This window comes from Chelonoidis abingdonii, chromosome 3 (genome assembly GCF_003597395.2).
Source record: "Chelonoidis abingdonii isolate Lonesome George chromosome 3, CheloAbing_2.0, whole genome shotgun sequence".
Taxonomy (NCBI): domain Eukaryota; kingdom Metazoa; phylum Chordata; order Testudines; family Testudinidae; genus Chelonoidis; species Chelonoidis abingdonii.
Genome location: NC_133771.1, coordinates 163,736,328 through 163,752,925, shown reverse-complemented (window position 1 = coordinate 163,752,925; position 16,598 = coordinate 163,736,328). Strand labels below are relative to the sequence as shown.

The following is a 16,598-nucleotide window of genomic DNA, read 5'->3' as shown; positions in this document are numbered from 1 at the left end:
CTACATATTTAATGAAAATAAATGGCCTTGGGTCTCCTGCACCTGGCTAGAGTCCCTCCTGCTCCCTTTTCTCCCCCACCCCCAGCATGAATCTGGAAAGGGATGTTTTGGGGATCAGAGAACAGAGCTGAGAGTCAGGATCTGGCTTCTGTTCTCCACCCTGGCACCAACTCATTGGATGACTTCAAGCAAGTTACTTCCCCACTCTGGGTTACACTTTTGCAGCTCTTTAGCCCTGTATCCTCTGGCAGAGCCATGATCCATCCCCGCAGGTGGACCAGTGGCCACGGTCTCCTCTTCCTTTCCCCCACCCTGCTCCCCCTCCCACTGTTGCATTGCTGTCAATAGGGCCAGCTGCAGGTGGGGCTGATGCCACCCGCTCTGGTCTGCAGGCGGCAGCCCTTGGGCAGCAGCTGCTGCTGCGGCAGGGGGTCCGGGACTGCCAGAGCTGGAGGGAGCAGGCTAGAGAGCCATACAGCAGCCCAGGGGGTCGGGGAGGAGGCGGCTGAGGGCTTGCACGGGGTGCCCAGGCGGGCAGTGATGTGGGGCGTAGCGGAGGGAGGCAGCGGGGCCCGCGGTTGCAGAGGATGCAGGTGCGTTAGAACCTACCTCTGCGGACGAGTGGCCCATCCCCCTGCTGGGAGCAATAGTGTAAAAAAATTTTGGGGGCACCGCTTTTTGGCACCCCCAAATCTTGGTGCCCTAGGCGGCTGCCTAGTTCGTCTAGTGGTTACACTGGCCCTGGTTTTCACATTTTATACATGTATATAAGGTGGTGGTGGTGGTAGCAGTAGCAGGGACATACATTAAAGTAAAAGTTACAGTTCCTTTAGTAGCAGCTACAGAAACTAAGCCTTCCATGACTCTTAAGCAAGCACAGTCTAATTCTTACTCATGAAAAAAAATAAATGTTCTCATAGCCCCCTCTTCCCTGCCACCCAAATACGGTATATGCCCTCCAGAGGAGCCATCATACAGACCCCAAATCACATAATATTCTGAAAGCCCTTAAATTCCATTCGCAACAGGAATATTCCTCAGACCCTGCCTCAAAAAAACAAACAAACAAACAAAACATTGGCTTTCTGTTGCCTACGATTTTTTTTTCAAGGCAATAAGGAATGTTTTCTGCTGAGGATTTACCTTGAGGTCCTATCCCGAGAGCATTTGGCTCTCAAAAAATTCAAGACCCTGTTTGCTCACAGAACTACCCATTCTGCATACGCACTGCTTGTTGGTATGTGGAAATCATGAGACATGTTCACTTAGTGGATCTTAAGAAATAGCGGCTGAAAGCTAAGGTTTCTTCAACCTGCAAACTTCAGTCTCTGTTATATCTGCAGGCTGTTCAGTTTGGAAGCCAGTGACTGGTCACCCTGCCTGGCAAGTTCAAACTGAAGAGGGAAACTCTTTGATCTAGGCTGTTAAATGAGCAGGAGCAGAAAATTAAAGCTTTACAACTCCACTGTACGTGCTACCAAATGAGTCATGACAAAGGTCTGGTTTAGTTTTAGAACAAAAATAATGCAAATATAATCAAATAACCGTTCAAAAGTGGAAGCAAATTGGGAGGAATAGAACGGGAATAGTTCATGTTTCTAAAACACTTGGATTAAAACATATACTGTAACAATTAAAAGTCACAGATTATATCTATTCTGAAAAAGAGATAACGTGAGCCACAAATATTTCCACCTTTCACAATACATTTCCAAGACCATCCTGAAGGGCAACATGATTGACCTTATCTAGCATTAAATACTAAAGATTGGGGGGGGGGACCCTTCTAAACAAAACATCATTAAGTGTTTACTAAAGTACTCATTTGACAGTCCCAGTTCAACAGTACAACTTCAGACCAAAGGACCCTCAGGCTGGGTGAAAAACCAAAGAGATCTATAACAATTTCAGTAGAATCCATCCATCACTGTCAATGTTTTCTACGCACAAAAGAAAACTGTGAAAACCCTTTTTCCTGACAAAACTAAGATTAAAAAAAAAAAAAATCCTACGCAGATAGATGATATTCAGTTTCTCACTGATCTTCTGAACAAGGACTGGGCTCTGCAGGCACAAAAACCATGGTGCTTCCACAACTATCCACCATGGAAAGCCTATTTGAGTGTGGGCAGAGATCTTTTTGGTGGAAAAAAGTTAATAGTGAAATTATGATTTATCCATGTCTATCCCCATTTGCTCATCAAAATAAGAAATATAAATTAAAGATAGACAGACGACTAATAACTTGCTGTGTAACCTTTTCAAATCACTTAATCATTCTGTGCTTAGTTTTCCCATATGCAGAATGGGAGTAACACTTACTTAACTTTGTAAATCACTTTCAAATCTTCAGATAAAAAGTACAAAAAGACAAATATTCCCTACCCTGTAAATTTTCTTTTTTTGAAATCTTCTGTACCAGACCAAATGCTTGGATTAGTGGCCTTAATACAGATTTTTAAGGTGATCTTCTGAGCATCAGCCTGCATCTTTGCCAAACATTCTGAAATAGATGTGCATGCTTTCACAGATATGGATTTTGGCAAACAGTTGGTGAAGGCAGGCACTAATACCTCCTGTACCCAAATATATGAACTGCCTTGGTAGGTCACAAGTGGAGCTGATCAGTAATTTTTTTGACAAATGCGGAATTACAGAACTTGAAATGTTTTGTGAAAATACTTCAAGTTCAATTAATTTTTGTCCCTGCCTGCATCCCTACCAACTCACTTAGTAGTATTTCTAGATTACTTATATTTCAATATCTTGGTACCAATAAAACTTTCTGACTGCAGAAGATTTTCTGTAGTACATTCAATGTTCCAAAAAACCTTACCTCCCCAAAGGCTCCTCGACCAATCACCTTCAAGATTTCAAAATCTTCTTTATGTAGTCGCATCTGTTTCACCTTAGATGTAAAAGGTTTGGCTGAAACAAAGGAAAATATCAATCATTAAAAAAAAGGTAAAATAATATAAAATATTAAGTTATAAGAGCCCTGAAAATAACAGAACATTTTGCTTATATACATCTATTCTCAAAAGTAATATTACAAACTTTAAAGCTGAAACTAATGACCAACAAGAGCTAAGCCAAACTTTCTGTCTGCTCTGAAAGGAAATTTATGGAGTACATATTTTTTACAAATAGAATCAAGCTGCCTATATCCTTCTATATTTCTTATAAATCCATACAGTGATTTTCAATATAGTAGGTGTCCAAGTGTTATAGACTGGTATGTCTGGTTGTGAAAGTATAGTATGGTAAAATTATTACTTCACTCTGGACAGAAATATGCTTACTTCTACACTAGCTCAATATTAATAATCAATATTTTACTCTAAGGAAAATTAAAGAGCTGATGAAAAGGTGCTGGACTGCTAACGCTCTCCCATGAAGGTATATCAATACATACTTGCTGAGAGATCACTACTTTATGTGCAAGGGTTAATAAATTAACCTTTAACTCTTGGTTCAGTAGGTTTGCGTGTTTTTTGCTTTGACCTCCATTTCCGTCCAAATTCTTTTTTTAAGCCATATATTTTCACTGTATTATATTTTATTTTAATTTGGTGACCAAACTAGAACAAAACATTTCACACACAGGTAATTCTAGTGTTTATATATATAATATTTTTTGTATTTTTTCCAGAGTCAAGTTTATAAACAGCAGACTTTTTCCAAAAGAAAATTTGAATCCAGGCTGATAATACGTACACTAAGTTTGAAACAGATACAAATTAGGTGAACTGAAATATTTAGAAATCAATATTTTAAAACCTTTTAGATCCCAAATGATTAAAAGCATATGTGCAGACACAAACATTACAAATATATTTAAAAACATTATCTAGTATGTCTCAAGCATTATGTAGATTTCATTTATAATTTTGCAAGCTTTAATTATGTAACAGCACCTACAGCTATGTGGAAAGGCAGGGTAAACATTGCCATGAGACTTAACTAAGTAAAAATGACTATTTTAAATCAAGTCTACCTCAAGTTATGTACCAAGACTCATGTTTAGAATTCTGCATTGCCCCTCTTAAGTTGAACTCAGCACTAACACAAAGAGAATGCCGGGAAACATTTTGGTCTGCATTCTTGTTTGGAATTGACTCTTCCAAGAGAAACACAGAAGTCTAGCTTCACTTCTCGACAGGCAATAACAGTCTGTTTATCCCATACATCAGAGGTTCTCAAACTGGGAGTCGGGACCCCTCAGGGGGTTGCGAGGTTATTACATCGGGGGTCGTGAGCAGTCAACCTCCACCCCAATTCCCACTTTGCCCCCAGCATTTATAATGATGTTAAATATATAAAAAAGTGTTTTTAATTTATAAGGGGGGTCACATTCAGAGGCTTGCTATGTGAAAGGGGTCACTAATAAAAAAGTTTGAGAGCCACTGCCCTACATCCATGTGCAGAGGGGATCCTCTGCATGTGGAACACCTTCTTTCTAACTTAGTGTGCTACCCTCTCTCCCCAAAATCCCATGGGCAATAAAATGAAAAGTTAAATTTTCAGGATGCATTGCTTAGAGCCATGGAACCCTCCCACTGAAGGGCAATGCCCTACTAAATAAAAGTTCTGGAGAAAATTCCCTGGAGGGGAACTTCATTGACCCACCGACATTTAAAACTCACGATCTTCAAAGGACTTTACAAATATTGGTGTTGTGATTCCTCCAGTCTTTAAAAACTAAACTCCAGTTCAGGATTATGAAATCAGAAGAATTTTAGGAAAACTAATACTGTCTCTCTTTCAGTCCCACACCATGTGTTGTCAATGCCCGACCCATCTAATTTTTACATCTTCTGCATCCTATCCTGGCTAGCCATCTGCATGTCCTCCGGGAGACATGAGCCATGTCTCTTTGAGAAACATTATGTAAATGAATAGACTTATTTAAAAAAAAATCCACTTGTTTTGATATATTTTGTTTTATAAAGTAATTATTTGAATTCTTATCAATTCATACAATGTAAATTCCATTACTAATGCAGGATCTATTATTTAAGAGGAAGGGTGATCTAGAATATAGGGAACTGGAATGGGATTTAGGAGAAGTTTAGGTTCAATTCCTGGCTCCACCACAGACTTCCTCTGTGCTCTTGGATTAGACACTTAAGATACTTTGATCTAGATTCACAACAGAACTTAGACACTGGGCCCCACTACGATTCACAAATCCCACACCCCCACCACCACTGCCCCAAGCTGCCACCAAACCTTGTAGGGAACTAAACTCACTCAACTCAGAACTCACCTACCAGACTGGACACCATATACAAACTCGCACAAATCTGCTAGAGGACCTTCTTCATAACTTGGGATCTGGGAGATCCTTGGTGCAAGTCCCCACTTTGCCTGATGGAAAGAAGGTGTCTGAACAGGGATCTGCCACTTCTCAGGAGACTGCTCTAACCACTGGGCTACAGGATATTCTGATGTGGGAGCTCCCTCAATCTGTCCTTGCTATTCCATCGTGGATAAATAACAAAAGAGTCACTTGGCTAGAGAGAGACTGAGTAAGCACGAGAATGACTCTGTAGCTTGATGATTAAAGCGGTCTCCTGGGAGGTGAGATACCCAGAATTCAGTTCCCCTGCTCCAATGACTATTTGAATTATTCATCCATAGTATAACTGTTTCAACAGGAGAGACTAGTGGACCCCCCACATCAGAATATCCCATAGCTCAGTGATTAGAGACTCAGCTGAGAAGTGGCAGATCCCTGTTCAAATCCTGCTCAGGTGGAAGGAGACTTTAACTGAGGGTCTTCCCAACCACAAAGCCAGGTTTTTGTGAATCCCATTCTTAGGCACCTGTTTCTCCCTCATTCAATGTATAAGGAGCTTAGGCACCTAACTCAGGCTTCTTGAATCCCAGTGATTTTCTAGATGCCTAAATGTCAGGCATGGTGACACTCACCGTCACCACCTAAGTAGTCCCCTACCTTACAAGTGTGTTAAGAGGATAATGAGATGCCTACATACTAAAGTGACGAGGACCACACAAGTACCTGACAGATAGAGGGGAAAATGGCACGTTCCTCTAAATCAGATAGGCTATCTTAGCTGTATGCATATAGCGTCTGAAGATGCAGATAGGTGGGCATGTCAAAATGATGGTTAAGATTTAAAAGGGACATTTGAAAATATGGCTATAAAAATCTTTTCAGATTGATTTAATGGGATACTGTGTGCATTAAAGGGTGTGTGTGGGCAGATTCACTTGCAGGATCAGGAACTAGAACTGTGAAAGGAGTTTCTAAGTGGAAACAGTAATTGCTTCTTCTGTACAAGAGCAACAACAAGATGCCATGGCACAGCTGTCATAAGTTGGCCGCACAAATGCTAAATAAAATAAAATCCAATTTGGATTCTCCTAGCATTAAAAGTTATGGCTTTCTGAAAGATTTTTTTTTTTAATAAAACACTAGTATGAATCAATCTAGATGGAAAACAAGTATTTAAGTGTCCGGCCAATCATTTCATTTGTTTAAAATTAAGACAGATTATACAGATATAAAAACTTGCTCCAAGGCTTTACAAAATCCCTCTCCAAAATGAAGTAGCACAAAATGATAAGTTAAAAAATTTGGTTTTAGATATTTTCCCTTCTTGAGAAAAACCGACACAAACTTCAACAAAATGAAAAGTCACAATTCTGAGATTTGATAAATGAGACAATCAAATTAATAAGTGCTCCAAATGTCATCTGATAAACAAGACAGACTTGTTAGTAAAATTAGCTTGTTCAAAGAAGAGAGGCACCCACTGTATTCATCAATTAAACTGATGTCAATGCATATCAGTGAAAGCAGACTGCAATGAGTGTCTTGTTACAGAACATAATAGATATTATAGGGATCTATGAAACCATAGCAGAACAGACTTTAAAATGGTGACTCTACTCTATTACAATGACATCAGCAACTTCTAACTAAAATTCAAATCAGTCCACTTCAAATGCAGTTTTAAAGTTTCAATCCGAGAAAGAGTTCGCCACAAAGCTCTTAGTTAGGCTCTGATATTAAGGGTTTGGCATTAGATATAGATAATTTCATAGCCTCATCAAATTTATTCTCAATCTGTAGCGATTTTCACAATTTAAAAACGCACCCAGTGAAGACAGCACAAAAAGTTACAGTTAATTATATTTTACCCTGTGAATACCATTCCTTTTCGAGGCAAAAATTACTTTGCTCATTAAAGTTAGTTGCTTTTTTTCATTCCAGAAAGATATCAACTGGATATCAGAATTCTGTTTCTCGTATACTTCAGTCCTACTGAAGTAAAGAAGAATATTTTAAGACAATGGGATTTGGTCCTACAGCAGCGGTCCCCAAACTTTTCAGGGTTGTGCCTTCCCTTACCCCTGTGCCCCACCAAAATTTCTTATATATATACACGTAAGTACATATGTACACACGCACACACACACACTCTCTCTTTCTCGGACTAGTAATAAGGTCTACAAAGACTTACACATGGGATTAATTTTAATGATGTGATTAGTCCCCCTGAGTTCAGCATGTACTTGCCTTTGCAGGTTCAGAGCCTAAAAGGGAAATTTAAAGCTAAGTGTTACACTGAAACTCATATTTCCTCAGACATGGCCACTTTCTAACCGTAATCGTCCTTCATTCTGCATTTTTGCAAGTGCACGGGGGGCTTGTGACTAACTACCACACAGCACAACAACTTCTAAATGCTTAATATTACTGGCATCCACGTAAGACTTCCAGTTACATGCACTGCAGAGAAACAACTCTGCACACTTTGCTGTATGCTGCACAACTAAGTCCTCAGACAAAAAAAATGACTGAATTTTCTGTTTGAAGACAGAAAAAAAATGCAACAGTTGTACGTTGGACTACCAAGACAACACCCTCCACTGTTACCTAGGTAAATACTGACAGTGAACGACTTTTTTATTATGAAACAATTTATCTCAAGAGGGTTACAATACCTTCCCCTATTACAAAGCATTACATTAAGGAATCATAATAAATATCATTTTTAAAATGTAGTCACATCAGCTTTAATTTCTCTTTCTGTTGAGCTCATTGCATGCCACAATGCAGGGTCAGGCCTCTGGGAGCCCTTCCCTGTTTCAGGGGTTGCAGAGTCTGAACTTGATGCCAGGTTTTCCAAAGCCAAGGGTTCCATAGATAATATACGTCTTCCACCCACTCTGTTTTTAAACCTTTTTATATCTTAAATCATTTTTGAATAGTTGAACTGAAACCAAAACATGATTTCTTATTGGCCAAGCATAAATTGTATTATATTTTAACCAATGTAAAGATGTCAATATCATTGTTCAAATATTTTTCAATAAATAAAAGGCACCCCATTAAAAGGCTGGGTTTTTTATGTTGAAGAAAGACTAAGAACAAAGGAGCAGTTTGTGATATCAGTGGTTTTTGACAATTACAAGCTTGGCTGGAGTACAAGGTAAAATATCTTGTTAACAAGCACCAACATAGCTGTTTAAATCACCAAACAATTGTTCACTTTTCACTGTAAGGAAAGGCCTGTCATTCTTTAATTATTATATTTTGGAATTTTCCATGGTTCCCATAGGGATACTGGAAAAATAAACATCACTAGGTCTACTCATGTAAAAACACAACAGACAGAAATAGGTTTAGGTTGTATATAGTGATTCATGGTGTCATGTTAGTGGAAGGTTTGTAAACATTTTTGGTTATTTTATTATCTCAAGAACAGATATGGTAATGTATGGTCCAAGGGCTCCATAAAGAAAGATACTTACTAGTCCAAGAAAAATCAATTCCCTAGGCAATTTATTTTAGAATGGTTTGTACCATAGAAAGGTCAATTTGCTTTGTCATCAACATTGTTTGTTATGCATACATCTGCAGTTCTTGTGGCAACATAATAATTTAAAGTACAGAAAATGGGTCCTGGTCAAATGTATTGGAAGGTATATCTTCCGACAGCAGTCTTACAACACATGGCTCTCCTGGCTATGAAGTTGGGGGTAGATTTGATGCCACTTGTTTGACAAGGTCATATGAGTTATTACAAAGGAAGCAAACTGCAAGGTCAAGGGAAGGGTTTAAGAAAATCTCTATAACTGCGTCCCTTGAGGGGCTGTCTACGCTAAATAGATCGGTAATAAGATAGGTTTAGTGGTAATAAATCATGCACCCCTCCTCAGAGCTGAAAGGTCTGGAATATGTTTTCCTTGACAAGTAATACTTTGGGTGATACATTGTCATTCAGCAAGATGAAAGATTTGTGGGAGCAGAGGATTGTGCATGTGACTTTCCTTCGGTACCTCAACTCGGTGATGGCAATAGCTAAGGCAGTAGATTTTTCCACTTCCCCTTTTTCAAAGAGCATCATTTTTTTTTGCCCTTAGTGCGGTGAACCAAATGTGATATAGATAGGCTGTATAATTTGATTTTTATTTGTTTATAATTTCAATGGAGAATATCAGTTTTTATTTGTAAGCTTTCCCCTCCTTCCCAATTTGTATAAATTTAAATGTTCACAGTTGTGCAAAATTATGGTTTTTAAGCAATTTTTTTCAAATTTTATTAATTTTCAAGGTTGTGGCAAATTATGGATGGGTTAGACAATAATTGTTTAAATAGAGTAGACACCGATTCAAAAAGTTAATGCTTTATAGCCAACACAAACTGTCAAGATCACATGTCAAAATATACAAATGTAAATATACAAAAATATATATCCTTAAATCAAACTCTAATAAGCTCTCAAGAAGATTTTTCTTACTTTGCTTCTCTGTCAATATCTATTGTCATCAATGAAAACATTTTTTCATCAGTTTGTACAATGAAATCAACGTTTACAGGCACAGACCAATAAAAATCTAATCCTTCCAAGCCTAGATGTTGAGTATTTAGAGTAAGTTCTTTTGGGAAAATGTTCCATTCTGCTCTGCCTACCATTCTGGCTGAGACAGACTAGTTAGGCCTTCACCTGCAGCAATGAATTGTGAAACCAGCTTCTTTCAAAACAAAAACACAAACAAACAAACTCAGCTACAATTATGTGACACTCAGAACCCAACCAGAGCAATTCTTTTCAGACTTGCCCCTATCTAGGACCAGTCGATCACAAATAACAAGGAAAACCAATCTAACTGTTCATCCTTAGGAGAAGAAACCTATCTATTAACGGCTTAAAATCGCTTAAATTGCTGAACAGTGTATCCCTAGCAAATCTGTTTCTTCTAGACATCCTCTAATTAAATGCTTCTTTTCCCGCCTTTTATCTTCTATCATTTCAGTTATGCCTCTAATGGATCAGAGTGATAAAATAAGTAAAAAGGGGGAGCAATACAAATCTGTATGAAATGTCTACTTAAAGCACTGGAACTGAAGCTCCAGCTGCAGCAACTATATGCTTAGTAGCATGGATGCAAAGAGAAATCAAAGTAGTAGTAATCAAATCTTCATCTGCCAAGCCAGCCTGACCGCCATGCAGGATGATGACAGTCTCCACCCCAAATAAATAGAGAGAGAACTATAAAAATTTTCCAGAAGAAGAAAGGCAAAACAGGAGACACTGAAATATTACATTAGACTGCAAGATTCCACTACTCTGCCTGATGTATTTACAGAGAAGTGCATTAGCTTATTGCTATTATTTACAGTTTATTTAGCACTAGAGAAGTGCAGGGTGCTTTTCAAACAGATTGAGATTCTGTCTTGTCTTGAGGGACCCTAGGGAGAAAGCCCTGTCTTGGGGAGAGAGGGGGGGATAAGTTAGGAAATATAGAAAATATATACCCAGATCAGGAGCACATAGAGGTTCACATTCTCCTTTCTCCTCTATGCATTCCATCTTTTCTGGTGGGCACACAGAGTTAGACTCTAGAACGACTATGGAGGCAATAAAGACCTTGTTGATCCAAGAGACTGCTTTGAAGTACAGAAGTTCTGACCTAATTGACCTTGAAAAATGGTCTCGTTCAGGTGATGCATTTCCTGGTTTTCTTTTGACTCTACTGCTAAGGAAGGAGTGATGAATACTTATTAAGGGCACTGATGGACCTCAGAACCCCACAGGATTACTTCCTAAAAACTCGAAGAGCCTGGCACAGGCAGAGCAGCCCATATACAGTACAGGTGGTATAGCATCAGCTTGATGTGAAGGTCTGCAAAATGCTGCTACTGTGTACTTTTGGTGTTTTTTGTTTTTCTTGCCTTCCATGATTCTTTCTTCTTGATCTGATGATGTGCAGATGAAAAGAAAACAAAACCACTGTAAAAAAATAAACATCTCCAGTAAGCACCACTTCAAAAAACAAAAAGGGAAGGGTGAGTGACTGAGCAGGAGGGAGCTGTCTAAAACATGACCAATTTACTTGAAACAAGAAAACAAGTGGGGAAAAATAAAGGAAGCCCTGCCCCCAGGATAGCCCAAAGGCACAAAAAAAGCTTTGTTGGAACTGGCTGCCAACTCTCTGTTTAGCACATGAGATGCAAAACCCTGCAGTCAGCAGTGATAGAAGTTGGATTATAGAATGTTATTTAGACCAAGGTAAAATATAAGCCACAAAATTCTTCTCAGTTTTAACAGCTAAGACTCTGTTTTCACTCTTTTGGAATTCTTTTTAAAATATTTTTCCTGATGAACAGTAAGTGCCAACATCCGTAGTGTAATTTAAGAGAAGCTGGCAGTTCCTGCGAATATGAAATACACCCGCAAGTTCCTGTACTGTAATGGTATAGTTAGACACACAATATTCTGGCTCCTATTCACATTGAAAAAAAGTAATGTGTTCCCAGCTAGGTCAGTTGCAGATCATCCAGCCATCTTTGGCTACAACTCACCCCCAAAAATTCTTAACCAGGGAATTTCAGATCAGGGTAAGAAATGAGATTTCACTTTCATATAAAAACAATCACATGCAAAACAACTCCAATGTTAACAAAATATCCACTGCAAAGATGGATAAATGCGTCTCCGTCCCACAAAAATAAACCATGTTAAAAGAACATTATTAAGTATGCAAAGTCAAGCCCTCAAGCTTTTGGGTATGTATTATGATACCGTCTTTAATCACATAATCATGTGCCATTTTTTCCACAGGGCCCCTGCCTCATTCAGTGTATAGGATGGACCTGCTCTGGGGATGAATCATGGTTGTATAGTAAAAGAGGCTGTTGTCTGTAGGATCCCTGCCTTATTTTTGCAGGAGAAGGTGGTGTATAGTGAGCAAGGCAGTAGACTGCAGGAAGAGAAAGGATGGCCGAAAGCCGATGTTAAGGCAGTTGGATATTGACTTAGAAAACTGGATTCTATCTGCCACAAAGTTCCTGTGTGATGCTGGACAAGTCACTTTTCACAGATGGTAATTAATTGTGTGTTCTTCATTTTTTGGATGCCTGACATGAGACCCTGGGGTCTGATTTACAGAAATGCTCAACACACACAGCCCCAACTGAAGTCAACAGTAACTGTGCTTTGAAAATACAAAGTGCTATTTAAGGTTAGTGGCTCTGACAAATCAGGTCCTAGGTCTCTCTCACATTTGGCACCCAGAATTAGTGGATACTTTTAACCTTAATCTCTCTCTCTGCCTCAGTTTCCCCATCTGTAAAATGAGGATAATACTACTGCCTCACCTTACCTGCATATTGTGAAATACATCCATTAATGTTTGTGAAACATTATAATCATGAGCCCCATAGATAAGCCCCTGAGGAAATTCATAATTCTGTCTTCAGAGCAGAGTTTGAATAGTGGGCAGTAAATAAAGCACAGGGTCAATCCCTGGACAATAAGTGAAAAAACAAAATACTGAAGAGATGCTCATTAAGTGAGCACAATCCAGTCTGTGCACTGACTGAGGCAGGGAGTCCTGTGGAAAAATAGCATGTGGTCATGTAATTAAAGACTATAGACCATATCATAATCCATACATAAAAAGGGGCAAAGGTTTCCTTGTTTGATTGTTTTACTTTGCAAACGAAATCATGTTCTTTTAACACAGTGTTTTGTGTATAACTTAAAAAGAAAACTGAAAAACAGAAATTTCATCACGTGGTGTCATATTGACACACACACAGTTCATCAACAAGGCTGCAACCTTTAGACCCACACCACAGCCCTCTGATGCTTGAGCTAATGGAGTAACAGATAGCAACAGTCAATTGTCATCCCTTATATGGACCAGCAATAGTGGGGGATAAAATACACAGTTTATTAGTAGGTTTTCAAAGTTATTTGCTCACAGTAGAGAAATGTTGAGACTTATGGAGCCCAAGATCCCCTTCAGGCTCTAGAGGGAAGTGGGCTCTAGTGGTCACAGACTTTCCTGCCCATTCCATCCCCCCTCAAGTTTAACTCCTTCTGCCTATCTCCTCCAACCTGTCCCAGCCCTGTTTCTTGGCCCTCACCCATGCCAGCTACTCATCCCAGCCCCATTCCCCTCACCTAGTCAACCATAGTCTCTCCCTCCAAACTCTCCATCCGAGTTTCCTTGCCCAGCCAGTCCTAGCTGTCCCCACTATACCCTGTCTCTCCTGCTAATAGCTTCCCCCTCTGCTCCCTACCTTCTTCCATCTGCTCTGCTGATTTCTAGTCCCAGCCCCTTGCCCAGCAAGTTCCAGCTGCCCTGACCAGCTTCTCATCCAATCTGTCTCCCCCTATCCCTCTCTAGCCCATAGGCTCCCAGGCCTCCCCATTTCCCTCTCTAGCTCCCAGTTTCCTTGCCCAACCAGTTCCAGTCTCCTCTCACACTGATTCCAGTCTCCTTGCCCAACCAGTTCCAGTCTCCCCTCACATTGATTCCAGTCTTCTTGTCCAACAGTTCCCGCTTCTTCTTCTCCACTGGCTTCCAGTCTCATTGGTCAGCCAACCTCAGTTTCCCTCTCCCCCACTGCCAGCCTCCAGTCTCTGTCTCCCCAGTCCCCACGTCTCAATCTACTCCTCCCATTGCCACCTCTGGGTCCCACTCTTCTCCCCTTCAGCATTTGAATTAAACAGCAGCCTCCTTTTCACAGCCTGGGCCTAATATGAGGAAGGGCATTGAAAGCACAGGAGAGAGAGAGAGGCTTTCTGTTCCTAGTTCTGGCACCTGGACCAGGCACAGCCCACAACAGCTGGGAGCAGCAATTGCATGGAAAGCCTTGGGCTTAATGTATGCTTAATGTAGACAGAATCTTCTGAGAGTTTAGCTGCAAAGCTCCAGCAATTCTCTCCTAAATGTATGCAAACTGCAGTTTCTCAAAAGTTTATAACTTGGCCAGATTTGGGCAGGTTTTCAAGGGGATGGCAAAAGGCACATCCTTGACACAAAACTCCATCCTCCCTTTGCCAAATTTCACACACCTGCTCCAAACATGGGGATGTTAGGGTTTCTCAATAAAAGGTCTCCAGAATTATTTTTAAATGGGCAATACAATGTATTTTGAACCATCCTCATTCTCAGAAATGGCTGAACCATTTTGGATGACATTTCCCAAAAGTATGCAGCCTAAGGCAGAAACCCAGCCTGGAAAATTTCCGAACTGTTAAAATATTGTGGTTTGATTCATTGCAAGAACAATCTAAAATATCAAATAAAGCAAAGAGAGGGCTTTGAACAATATTAAACTGCATAGTTCCTTACATTGCATTGACAGAAAACCTAAAACTAAACAAAAGTATGTACATTTAAAAGAGAAAAAAAATCAACTACACAACCTTGGTCAGGTCTCCTTTTACTTGCATCATTTTTAGAGAAGAGAAGTTACATATCTTCAAGCAATTGCTTATAGTAAATGTATTAAGTTTGACAGTTTGATTCTTACATCAGGTGTTGGAAATTTCACTGTATCTTATGGGACATAAGGAAAACAGTCAGGATCATTCGTTTTTACACAAGACATTTCCTGTAAATAAATAAATAAATAAATATATAAAAAACTATAGAAAGCTGCATAAGCCTTTTGCCCGCCAGTCTTACGACTAGCTACAGAAAATGCTCTAAGACCAGGGGGGAAAAAACATACATCATTTTTCTTCGGATACAATTATTTTGGATGTTGTCATGTGGTAATCTAGCCTCCCAGTCCCAGACCTGGACTTTAGCGTCCACAATCTGGTCCTGTCCCAAACCTGGACTTTTGCGTCCAAAATCTGGGGGCTTACCTGAAACTCCCCCAAGCTCACTACCAGCTTGGATATTCTCTGCTGCCACCAGATCAGGAATGAGGCTATCCCCCCTTTCCTCTCTGGTGTCCCCATACGCTCCTTGGGGGACCCATCCCACCAAAGACTGGAATGCTAAAAGCAGAGAAACCCCTTCCCCCCTCCTCCGCAGCTGCCAAGAAACCGGTTCCTCTGCTCCCAAAGAGATAAGCGTTCTCTGCTCTCAGACAATTGAGAATGCAAATACAACACTTGGCTTTGGCCTTGTCCACGGCCTGCCGCTACCGTGGGAAGACAGATACCGAATAAGAGTGACTTTCTCCTTTGCCCGTAGCCTCCTCTTCTCCCTGAAAGCAATAGGAATATAGCCCACACCTGCTTCCCTCCCTTGCCTCCCACGGAAAAGAAACTCCACACGTTTAAAAAGAAAGTTTATATAAAAAAGAAAGAAAATATTAAAACAATAATCTTGCATAAAGAACTCAATACATGCTCTTGCTTATAAGAAATATAAGAAACAGTCGATTTAAAAGATAGCCGCATTAACCATCCAACAAATCCACATACATAAATACAACCAAAGCTCCTCATACCGAATTGCTGTGGTCCTAGTACCAACAGATGATAGAGACATTGGAGATAATAATGCAGTTAGGAGGAAGCTTGTTAACTCACAGCCGAGAAAACAACAAAGACACACCATCCACATCTATTTTCAACCCAAAGTCCCTCAATAGCCGAATTGCTTTGGGGGTTCCTTTGTACTGCACAGACTTTGGTATAATGATGGAAATAAGAAGGGATTTAGGAGAACCTTGTTAGCTCACACGGCGAGAAAACAAAAAGACCCCGATTCCAAATCCCGCCCCTGACTTTAAACAATCCATTCTCTGATGGTCCTGGTCAGGTGTTGGTCTACACCTTTCCAGGTAAAAGTAACATAACCCTCACTTCCTATCATTTATGACACGCCTCACCTCAAAATTCACGACAGTGGAGAGGAGCAAGTCTTCCACTGGAGGTGATTTCTACCAGAACCTTAAACAAACAGAGGAATACAATCACATGCACATAGAAATAATAAGCATGTCAAAGTACATAGATTTTAACATCTTCAGGAAAAGCACTTTAGCGGCAGCATGGTACAGTTTGTAGTCTGGAAGCGTCGTCCCAATCATATGGAACGTAGCTTTTCCAGGGCGTACCACAATGATAGCATTTCTTTTCCTGACTGACCAGTTAATCTGAGCCATCCGAGACCCGGCAAATATCTGTTAGGGCCTGGCACACTGCTTTAGCCCTGTGTGTTAGAGCAACTGCGTCTGGCATGGGTAGCAAGCACGAAGTCAAGTAACGTACTGGCTTTCCCCTGGGTTCTTCTTTGGAAAAGACCCCAGAAATTCCCAGCTCCTTGCTGAAGTATGGAGCCTCAATTATGGGAGTGGCTGGAAG

General features: G+C 40.1%; 1 protein-coding gene across 4 annotated transcripts in view; it reads right to left on the bottom strand.

The window, feature by feature from the left end:
* CDC42BPA (CDC42 binding protein kinase alpha) overlaps nt 1-16,598 on the bottom strand; it is a 346,923-nt gene that overhangs the window by 231,967 nt on the left and 98,358 nt on the right. For all 4 annotated transcript variants that reach the window (XM_032798238.2, XM_032798237.2, XM_075064288.1 and 1 more), the window contains exon 2: nt 2,837-2,928. In XM_032798238.2, coding sequence (XP_032654129.1) covers nt 2,837-2,928 — 92 coding nt within the window. The remainder of the gene's footprint in view (nt 1-2,836; nt 2,929-16,598) is intronic.